We start from the raw sequence: 11636 nt of genomic DNA, 5'->3' as shown, positions 1-11636 counted from the left end.
GCACCACTCAGCTTGGTGTCATCTGCAAACTTGCTGAGGGTGCACTCGATCCCACTGTCGATGTCATTGATGAAGATACTATTTTTATAAGGTATTATTTTTATAAGCAACTTTTCCCTCCCATGCCCTGCTCTTTTCCCCTGTAAAAAAAAAAAAATAATCACCCAGTACAAAGAACTAGCTACTGCAAACGATAATAAAAAATTCACTCTTTCTCCACCCACCCCCCAAAAAAATATAAAACATGTCTTCCTGTTTGCTTTCCTTGTACAGGCAGAGATACTGATGCAATCTCTCCTCTCTGAAAAAGGAAATGCCTCTATCTCAGTCTGCATCTTTATCTCCCTCAGCAGCTTGACTAAGCAGATTAAAAGAAAAGAAGCAGCATTAAAGCCATAACAAAAAACAACTACTGCCAGTTCAACGGGAAAGGGAAGTAGAGTCTGCTGCAACTGTTTAGAAATTAAAATAGGCTGGAAGAAAGCCAACACGCCAGGTACGCTGTAGGTAGGTATGCAAAGGATCCAGCACCGTCCCCAACCTGTTGTCTGTCTCCCTGGGCTCTGTGGGGAGACTGAGAGATGACAGCTTCTCCATAGCACCCTGTCACCCCCACTTCATTCCTTCCCCCTTGCCTTCCCCACCCCAAAAAAAGAACAACTGCTGGCTGTTCCATCACACCTACTGACAAGGTGAATCTGAAACTTGGCAACTGCCAGCCCTTGACAAAGTGCAATAAATCAAAGCAGGAACCCACTATTTGTATTTGGGGATGAAAGGAAACTATTCAGCCAATTAAAATATTCTACAAAAAAGAGCAAGCAAGGAAGGAAAAGTACAGTGGTTTTATCACACTGAGGAAGTATATTTTTAAATGAAAAAGAGTCAGTATTAATTTTTTCATACATAACATTTTGAAACCGTATTTGTATAAACTACTATTCTCATCTATTACTACACAGAACTAGACAAGCAGTTAAAGAAGAAAAAGTACAACATTTCTTGATACTTCTCTTGCTAGCCAGCCACCCTGATCATTTGGGAGATGTTCAACTCTGCCTGCAAAATAACCAATAAGGTACTGCACAAAAGGATAAAAATATTTTGTTGCTCATGTTGGTTATTTGTCACAAAAGGAGAATAAGTATAGAAGACTTATAAAAGAAAAAAAAAAAGATGACGTTATGGAAAAACCACAAAAGAGAAGTGTGCTGCATTATGGTGAGCAGTTCTTGTAAAAGGAAGACAAAAACAATGCTCCAAAATTTATGTTCTCTGGCTTGTTTCCTCCAGAGCAGATGTGGGGACCCAGAACTTCACATCAACAACGAAACAGATGAGTAGCAATAGCTCCTGTTAGAAATTCACTGAGTACACACTGAAAAATGGTGGAAAAGAACTGATCAACCAATGGGGTATATCATAAATTTGCTTATCACGTAAATACTACCCATAATTTGTCACATACAATTATTATATCTAACTATTTTCTCAAATTTCTTCAAACAAGGCGGTCTAGGAAAATTATGATGGTTCCCTGCAGCCTACAAACCTAAACATGGTTCCCAGTCAAAGGCCACAGCAACCACTTCAAAAATGATCACCAGTTTGTGCGTCAGCTGTAGCAGGTGAATATTTAGGAGGTGCTGAATGGATACTCACAGGTGTGCTGAAGTCAACCATACATCTCAATAACAACTTAAATATCACAGGCCTCATTTGAAAATATAGCTTATCTATGAGTATTGGCTAAAACACTTAACTGACTTGTAAGGACACACACAGAGAAAGCCATGGTAAGGACTTCAGCTTCATAAAGGTTATTTTTAGCTTTGTAATTCAGAAGAAGTACTGTATAAGTACAAAGAAGTCAGACTTAAGGTAGCAGTAAACCAGACTATTGGGGGAAGTTTACATTGCTGCAACCTTAGCCAATGGTTTGAATGATACTTTAAAAAAAAAAAAAAAAAAGGAAATCAGGAAGAGGTTTAGCACTTGGGGTATCAACTGCTCGAGCTGCTACACTGAGCTCCCAACAACACAACTCCGCAGTGATATGATCTTTCTAACCTTTTCTGCAGCAACTCCAGCATTGCCTAAAAATATTTTGTACCAGGGTTTGCAATAGTGTGCTTCCAGCTGCACTTGTAATAGTTATCTTTGTGCAATCTGCCAGATGAATCCACTCGCAGTCTCCCTAATGCAGAACACATCTTTCACATGACATGAAACGATTCAGGACACGTGAGAATTTCATCCACGACACAAGGTGGACACAGAAACTCAGTTAATTCCTTGCTTTGCAGTGTCTATATATGCATTTTTTTTACACTGAACCCTCCAAGTTTGAGGCTAGAAAGACTGCTGGAAGTTACTGAGCACACATTATTAAGTTTACAGGAACCCAGTGCATTAACTTTACAAGTAATTTTATAACAATACAACTGCACTGCAAACCACCCTCACAGGCACTGTAAACAATGGAAGTGTTTTACAGGGGAATAGAAGGTGGGAAGCACTCAGAATATCTGCTAGCCTGGTGGGGCCAACTTCAAGGCTTTTATAAGCTTCACTGTATTTCATGACTTTCTCAAAATCTTAACTCTTGGGAAACTGTGAAAATCTCAGCTTGTTTTTGAAGCTAGGTTTAGTTTCAGAAACACTCAGCACAAACCATTTCTGCCAACAAACGAAGCAGTCCTGCCTTCTCACCCCACTCAGTGGCTCATTCCTGCCTCCATGTCTCCCTCCCTTTCTGCAGGTACAAGCCCTGAAGTGAATCACATTTAGGAACAGATCCATTTTAGCTTTTAGCCATGCTGAATCTACCTGCATTCGTGCACAAATCCAGTTTACCTGGAGCTGCACAAACGTTCGCCCCAGCACAAAGGGATGCAGAGGCTATAAACCACATCTGCTTCTTTCAGCAGCTGTACCAGCTTAAAAATGATTCATGAAATTATGGCCTGTATCTCCAGATCGAGAAAAGTTTCAGAACGTCTCCCCATTTCACCCTAAAGGCAAATACCATTTGGAAGACAATTAGTTCTTCCCCTCCTCAATTTTACTGAGACATGACTCCAGATATTTCAGCACAAGGCTTAACATACTGGGAACTGCACTGGTTCCAGGTGCTTCAGCAGTACAAACAATACTAACTGGGGCAAAGAGCCTGGTCTCCCGTACCCAAAGCAGGCTACAGGGGATTTGCTCTCAGCTTCACCAGGAATTTGATTCAAACAGAAGAGAACTGAACTGAAGAATGCCCGGGGTACACAAGCGTATCAAAAACCCATCTTCGCACTTGGCATGTACCACATGTCAATCCACATTTACATTGCACCAACACTGGTCAGGCACTTCAGAACTTCTGTGTAAACATCAAATGCTGCAGCTCTCTGCCAAAGCAAACTTGCATAAAAATGCAATTTAATGTTTTGAGAGTTTTTGTAATAATTTAAAAAATCATACTAATGTGTGCAGCTCTTTGTCCCAGGTACCAGTTACCTACGTACACTGGTTGTGAGCATGATACTGTCTTCAAACCAACAGATCCATTCCACTAACTCAATAGCCGAGACCTATACTTCTGGATCCTGATGCAGAACAGACATGTGAAGCATCAGCACTCTCTCACCAATATGGAAATCATGTGTGGTAACTCTTATTTACTGTATAATATAGACAACAAGGAGAAAGCTGCATAGCGAGGCATTTTCACTTACGTGGTTTATATAGAGACTCTTGCGTTTTTCTCTCACTGCAAAAACACAAAATATGATAGAAATATTACATGACTATTTTTCCCGATTAAGCTTCTTATATACCATTTATAATAAAAAGAACAGGAGGCTATCTATGTGCAACATTATAATTGCTTTTGCACTAATCAAGTATAGTTATACATCAAACACAGAAGGAACATATATCTGTATGCATAAAGGCATTTATGCTCACTAGTGTGGTGATGGATTAAAATTCTCATCCATTTGGGTACTTCACCAGGCGTTGGTCCGCATGGGAAAGTTAATATGCAGTAAGCTACAGTCCAAGTTAGCAATGGATTAGCCATCCTTCAGCAGTTCTCTGTGTGGGTACTCCTGAGCCACCAGTGCCTTCGTGCAAGGTACCTTGCTGCAAAGTGGCCTATACTACCTTGCAGGTATGAAAGCACCTAAATAGCTATACCATGGAATTAGCAAATTCTCATCATAGCTTACTGTGCACTAACTCCCATAGAGCAGCCTTGAAACCATATGCATTACATCACTGCCTTCTATAATGATCAGGTGCAAGCCTGAAACTATTATTCATGTCAGATAGAACAATGAAAATATATTACTTTGGTGAGTATGAACCAGTCACCACAAGCAAGGGTTGCAAGTCAAAGCCACAATTAGCCAAGATATTCAGAAAGTAAACAGCAACAAGGGAGATAGATGTAGAGAGTCTTAATTGTCAGGCAAATGCTTATTACAGCTGATTAAATATACTCTATTTAATTTTTTTAAGCACTTTCCCAATTAACTCACCCCATAGAGAGCCTGTGGAGCTCTGTTCCAGTGAAAATACCACAGCATTTAGGATACAAGTCTGGAGGCAACTAACACATAAATCAAACTGCAGGATTAAAATAATAATGGTTTCATGCTGTAGGTGATTAAATGCACTTTGGTGCACCATGATTTAAAAGCTAAGCAACCCAATGCAGTTAGTAAATAAGGGTGTTCATAATGGTGGGATAGCCTGTCCATTCCCTGTTGGATGAGAAGCCGTTTGTGATTTTTTTATAAGCAAGCAATCTCACATAAACAAGGCTGTATGTGTGAATACTGTGAAATAATTGTGTTTAATGCAGACATAAAATGAAAAGAAAATAAGAAAAAACTTTTAAAAATCCTTACATAATTTTCCTCCCAGGGAGCAGAAAGGAGAATCACACATGACAGATGTTAGCCATGTCACTTAGCGCATGCTCAGATCCACAATTACGGACATTGTATAAGAAACAGAATTAAACAGGAACAGCAGGAAAATTCTGATCGTCTAGTAAATGGTTAAACTGCTTGAAATCCTGCTAAAACACTGCACTACACTTAAGTTCCACACACTGCATTTATCATCAGCAAGGGACATAAGTAATCTAAAGGGAAACAACAAAATGATGATAGATACTCACTTCTAAGAATAGCCAAAGTATTTGTCTAGTATTGCATATAGCAATGTACAGGCAGTAAACAATTCTGATAAGCAGCATGTAAACCTAATAGAGTACATAACTGAAAATTAACACCTATTAACTGCAAAATTTTGAACACAGTTAAGTATTTAACAGTGTTTTAATCACAAACAATTATACCACATACAAAGTTCTTATGGACAAAATCCTATAAAGACAGCCTGCACATACACTCCAAATTCCATTTTAATCACCTTTTTTCCCCTACCTTAGTTTTTCTATTCTGTATTTTCCCTTGTATCCATTATTCGATTCCCCATGAAAGTACAATCACCTATTTACCAAAGCAAGAATATCACTCACAGCTCATTCCCATTTGCTATTTCCAATCTCCAGAAGAATATATTAATGTATTTATACACACCCCTCACTTCTCCCTGCTCAAGCACTGCTTGTGCTGCACGTTCTTCTAAGCACCACGTTGACCTCCTTTCCCTTATTTTCCCCATATAACAGAAATTCAGTTAGCCTGGATTCTCCGGTGAGGGACTACAAGGCGGCAGCTGTGCTTTTGTGCTTCTGGCCCACTCTGCCACAGTGTAAGGCTCAACTCTTTCCAGAACATATGCCGACGGGGAATCGGGCATAGCAGAAACCCATTTTGTCACAACCACTCTCTTTTGTGATCACAACCCTCCCTTTAAACAAGGGAAAGACAATTATTGCACAAGGCAAAAGGCCACTTCTGCCAAGCCAAAATTACTGTGAAGAGGCAATTCCATCACTTGGCTTCAGTCAGTTTAAAGATGCTTTGCACTGCTCACACAGCACAGTATGGTTTTCAGCAGACCAGACTGTAGTGTTATAATTAACTGTCATTTTGTAGCATAAACTCCTAACTGCAACACCAGGCTTTTGGCTTTCAAGCATGGGGTTTTGATGAAATGAAGCTGAACAGATTTAGAGTCAGTTTAAACAATTCAACAAACTTCTACTTTCTTTCTAACATTTTAGAACTTTAAAGTTGGAATGGAACTCTTCAAGCGGAGACTGAGATGCTGCCAAATTGTCTTAGTTTACCTCATTTTAAGGTCAATGACCTGTTCCTATTTCTGCAGGCACTTTCAATTGTTATTGTTGAACTTTCGCAGTAGCAGGAAAATATATTATCCTGAAATAAAAGGGAGTGAGGAAATACACAGACACACATATATGTACGTGTGTGTGTATATGTATGTATGTATTTTTCATTGAGCTGTAATAGAAACTTTCTTTGTGCAATTTCTATAGACTACCTTAATGTTACCCATATCAGGATTGAAGACAAAATCCTTGAGGATTACATCAATAAAAACATCTCGCATTTTGGGAGTTTGTAAATAATTTCTTTTTGTTTTATCCAAGACAGGAGACTGGTCCTAGTTAACATTAAAGAGTAAGTGCAGCTTACTTCACTTCTATCTACTATATAAATATAATTTCAAAATCCTCCTTGTCTGAAGCCCATTGTTGCACTGATACTGCAAAATTTAACCAGTACATTGAATGTGTAAAGCCTAATGTAAGTTAGGAAAGGTGGACAGCTGTAACCCACTCACAGGAAAGACCGTTACCACCACCCTGAAGTAGAAACCGTTGCCCTCTTGCTGTTATAAGGAAAGGAAGTTACATTATTGGAGTGCTAAGGTTTGGAAACCCTGGCTTAACCACAACCACACACTAAATAGTCCATGGCTTTTCAGTCACCTAGCCCATCCTGCTTACAGGCCAAACTCAGCAAACAAGGGAGAACTTGCAAAAAGCATTCATAGAAGTTAAAGACATAAAAGGTGATATTCTTTACTAGCTCCCTAAACAGGGAGAATTACTCATGTAAGATTCAGCACCTAGAAAATTCCCACAAAGAGTTGGAAACATTTAGAAAAGCTACTTTAGTTAGGAATCGAATTAATATTTATTGTGTCTTCAACTTTTCTACAGATTCATTGAACTCTCAGGTAATAAAGGATTCATTCAGACTACTGACTAAGAAGGACAGGACAGATTTAGATGCTTAGCATGGCATCCGAGCTTCAGAGAACAATGGGAAATTCAGACCACGTAATATCCAGAGATGCCACGTCCTGTCTCATTATATTTGGGGTCGTCAGCTTGTTGCTCTTCACTCACATGTTGATCACAAGCAGGTCAAGCTCAGCTCCTATGCCAGGACAGTACTACAAGATTACCAGTGAGGCTGAAAGAGTACAGGGCTACTAGAAAGCCAGCTGTGGAACTGCCTGAAGGTAACGTTGCCAAGTCACTCTAGTACGTACTTATGGACTTGGCCCTTTCCTGCTGTAGAAACACGTGGTGAACACTCAAGTCACAGCCAGATCCTGGATGAAACCTTGAGTCCTGATGTCCCTCAGCTCTCCAATATGTATATTTTAAATGTCTGCAGTTCTGGTCTATAGAAATATTTTCACCTGTAGTCAACAGGAAGGTTTGCCAGCCCAACGCCATACAAGTAAGGGAGAGAGGTAGTTACATGCCCAAGTTCGGCATTTTCAACATTGCCAGCTCAGCTCTCCCCCTTCTACATTAACATAAGAAGTCTTGGGGGTCCCCTAGGCTCCACAGCACACTGTCAGAATACAACCCTACACACCCTAAAAAAACCTTAACAAGCATTTTATTGCATTTTGGTGTTAGGCAACATCCTTGATTAGTGCGGTAACTCCTACAGCTCACAACGGGCCCAAAGTACAGCCGAGCAAAATGCTTACTACTGTGAGTTGTCCCACCAGAATGGGATGGTTCTTGTCAATACATCAACAGATAAATGTTTGCAGAATCTTTATTCTTTTGTACAAGCAAGATAGACTATGTATTTTTTCCACCGTGATCAAGGATAGCTGAACAGATCTTACACTCCTGTTGATAACATTTCTATATTGTTTCACTAAATTCATTGTTCTCACTCAAAAATATGTTCTACGTATGACTTAAACTAGAACAAAGTCTCATAGGCCAACTCTAGCATGGGTGTAAACTGTCATTTTAAAAAATGCTTACAATTAACTACATACTGTAATAAATTAACCACTATTACTACAAGTAAGAATAACCATCAGGTCTGGTCAAAATTGTAGTTGTTGAACTTGGGATTTTTTTTGTCCTTTTTTTCAACAAGCTGTAATGAGAAACATGTAGCATCCATATGGGATTATACAGTCTCAAAACACTATAAAACCACTATAAAATAGACATCAATCTTCATAATACAGTGTACAATGGCAATATTATCATATTCAATTTACAGACTACCAAACCAGATTAGAATGGTAAATCACATCGAAAACCACATAATAAGGCATTGACAGAACCAGGGTTGAATTCAGAAGGACAATCTGAAGGGCAAAAGAGGTACTCACAAAATCAACTCTTCAATTAGGGCCTAAATGTGTATCTCCTCTTTGTTCTAATCATGCTCAAAAATTAGCAAAAAATATACAGTAAGTGAAAACTACATTATTTTTAAGTGATGTGTTTGACACTGCAATTTACTATGTAAATTAAAAATGGCATTCATAGGCAGCAGAAAGAAGGACAAAGAATTCATACTGAACAGTCAGAATTACAATGTAGAAACTGCTTTGAAAGTCTTCGTAGAAAATAATGTGTTTTGCATGGATTATTCATCTACTTCTAAAACAACGTCATACATGTCCAACAGGGAATGAAAGAGCCAGAATAAATGGCTTCTATTCTACTAACTCTATCAAGAGGCTTGCTTAACAGATGTAATTCCAGAGGGATCATTTTGTCTATGAATAAAAAAAATACTCCAGACAAATATATGATTACATCAAATCCATAATGAGAGCAGAAGAGAGAATGTTTGGGTGGGATGGGGGCTGTTTTGTTATTCAAATCTAGTACTGAGCTCATTTACAGTATCAGCTATATCAGAGGAAAACTCTGGACTGTCTTCTTAGCTAATGTAAAAACTGGCATTTTCTCAAGAAAATACTCCCCACACATTTCCCAGAAGCTTGGCCTAATGTTCAGAGTTTAAAAAAACCAAACAGTTACACTCAAAATTTTGGATTTAGGGAAAATATTTTTAAAATATAATTATATCAAGCTTTATCCATATTTGTAGTTCTGATACAATGACTACTTGGAACTTACAATTTCAGGACATGACAGGACTCAAACCTGTACCTTCTACTACTGGTCTGACAACATAATTAACGAAAGGTATGACTTCTTTCAACTCTAACATGATGCCCATAAAAGCCTCTTTTTTTGCGACGGGAATTATATACTAAAAGATTATCACATGCATTCTAACAAAGGGTCCCCTAGGCTCCACAGCACACTGTCAGAATACAACCCTACACACCCTAAAAAAACCTTAACAAGCATTTTATTGCATTTTGGTGTTAGGCAACATCCTTGATTAGTGCGGTAACTCCTACAGCTCACAACGGGCCCAAAGTACAGCCGAGCAAAATGCTTACCACTGTGAGTTGTCCCACCAGAATGGGATGGTTCTTGTCAATACATCAACAGATAAATGTTTGCAGAATCTTTATTCTTTTGTACAAGCAAGATAGACTATGTATTTTTTCCACCGTGATCAAGGATAGCTGAACAGATCTTACACTCCTGTTGATAACATTTCTATATTGTTTCACTAAATTCATTGTTCTCACTCAAAAATATGTTCTACGTATGACTTAAACTAGAACAAAGTCTCATAGGCCAACTCTAGCATGGGTGTAAACTGTCATTTTAAAAAATGCTTACAATTAACTACATACTGTAATAAATTAACCACTATTACTACAAGTAAGAATAACCATCAGGTCTGGTCAAAATTGTAGTTGTTGAACTTGGGATTTTTTTTGTCCTTTTTTTCAACAAGCTGTAATGAGAAACATGTAGCATCCATATGGGATTATACAGTCTCAAAACACTATAAAACCACTATAAAATAGACATCAATCTTCATAATACAGTGTACAATGGCAATATTATCATATTCAATTTACAGACTACCAAACCAGATTAGAATGGTAAATCACATCGAAAACCACATAATAAGGCATTGACAGAACCAGGGTTGAATTCAGAAGGACAATCTGAAGGGCAAAAGAGGTACTCACAAAATCAACTCTTCAATTAGGGCCTAAATGTGTATCTCCTCTTTGTTCTAATCATGCTCAAAAATTAGCAAAAAATATACAGTAAGTGAAAACTACATTATTTTTAAGTGATGTGTTTGACACTGCAATTTACTATGTAAATTAAAAATGGCATTCATAGGCAGCAGAAAGAAGGACAAAGAATTCATACTGAACAGTCAGAATTACAATGTAGAAACTGCTTTGAAAGTCTTCGTAGAAAATAATGTGTTTTGCATGGATTATTCATCTACTTCTAAAACAACGTCATACATGTCCAACAGGGAATGAAAGAGCCAGAATAAATGGCTTCTATTCTACTAACTCTATCAAGAGGCTTGCTTAACAGATGTAATTCCAGAGGGATCATTTTGTCTATGAATAAAAAAAATACTCCAGACAAATATATGATTACATCAAATCCATAATGAGAGCAGAAGAGAGAATGTTTGGGTGGGATGGGGGCTGTTTTGTTATTCAAATCTAGTACTGAGCTCATTTACAGTATCAGCTATATCAGAGGAAAACTCTGGACTGTCTTCTTAGCTAATGTAAAAACTGGCATTTTCTCAAGAAAATACTCCCCACACATTTCCCAGAAGCTTGGCCTAATGTTCAGAGTTTAAAAAAAACAAACAGTTACACAGAAAATTTTGGATTTAGGGAAAATATTTTTAAAATATAATTATATCAAGCTTTATCCATATTTGTAGTTCTGATACAATGACTACTTGGAACTTACAATTTCAACACATGACAGGACTCAAACCTGTACCTTCTACTACTGGTCTGACAACATAATTAACGAAAGGTGACTTCTTTATACTAAAAGATTATCACATGCATTCTAACAAAGGGTTTAGAGATAACCGCAATAGCAAATACTGTAATAAATTCAGTAACCTACCATCTGTTTGTGATTTACTGAGAAATATCGTACTGGCCCGTGGATGATCTGATGGGTTGAATTCCATGTTCAAATCTAGAAAGAATAGCACAAAAACATTTATGATTATCCAATGGTATACAAAGATTTTCTCATTCTTTTTAACAAGACCAAGTTTACATACTTAAGCAGCTATTGCAAAACAAAATCCATCTTGAGGCCCACTTTTTTATCCTTCTTCACACAAGTGGCTCTTTTTGGCATGCAGATCATTTGCATCAACACAGCTTTGGGATTAGACTTCGATTCTAACGGCTGCTTTTGGATTAAAACAGATGAAGCAGCTTGAGAAGTTTGTACACAAGAAGTCAGGAATTATCCATTTACCATCAGTTTC

The 11636-nt window shown here is 37.9% G+C and overlaps 1 protein-coding gene across 1 annotated transcript in view; it reads right to left on the bottom strand.

Annotated features, from left to right (window-relative positions):
- CCNY (cyclin Y) overlaps positions 1 to 11330 on the bottom strand; it is a 56281-nt gene extending 44951 nt beyond the window's left edge. The window contains exons 1-2 of the mRNA XM_009278640.2: positions 11261 to 11330; positions 3726 to 3760 (exon numbers count right to left, since the gene is read on the bottom strand). Of these exons, the coding sequence (XP_009276915.1) occupies positions 3726 to 3760; positions 11261 to 11327 (102 nt within the window). The 5' untranslated portion in view covers positions 11328 to 11330. The remainder of the gene's footprint in view (positions 1 to 3725; positions 3761 to 11260) is intronic.
- Positions 11331 to 11636: the final 306 nt, after the last annotated feature.

Source organism: Aptenodytes forsteri, unplaced genomic scaffold, assembly GCF_000699145.1.
Source record: "Aptenodytes forsteri isolate BGI_AS27 unplaced genomic scaffold, ASM69914v1 Scaffold257, whole genome shotgun sequence".
In the NCBI taxonomy this organism is placed as follows: Eukaryota; Metazoa; Chordata; class Aves; order Sphenisciformes; family Spheniscidae; genus Aptenodytes; species Aptenodytes forsteri.
This window is presented reverse-complemented; position numbering and strand designations above follow the sequence as displayed.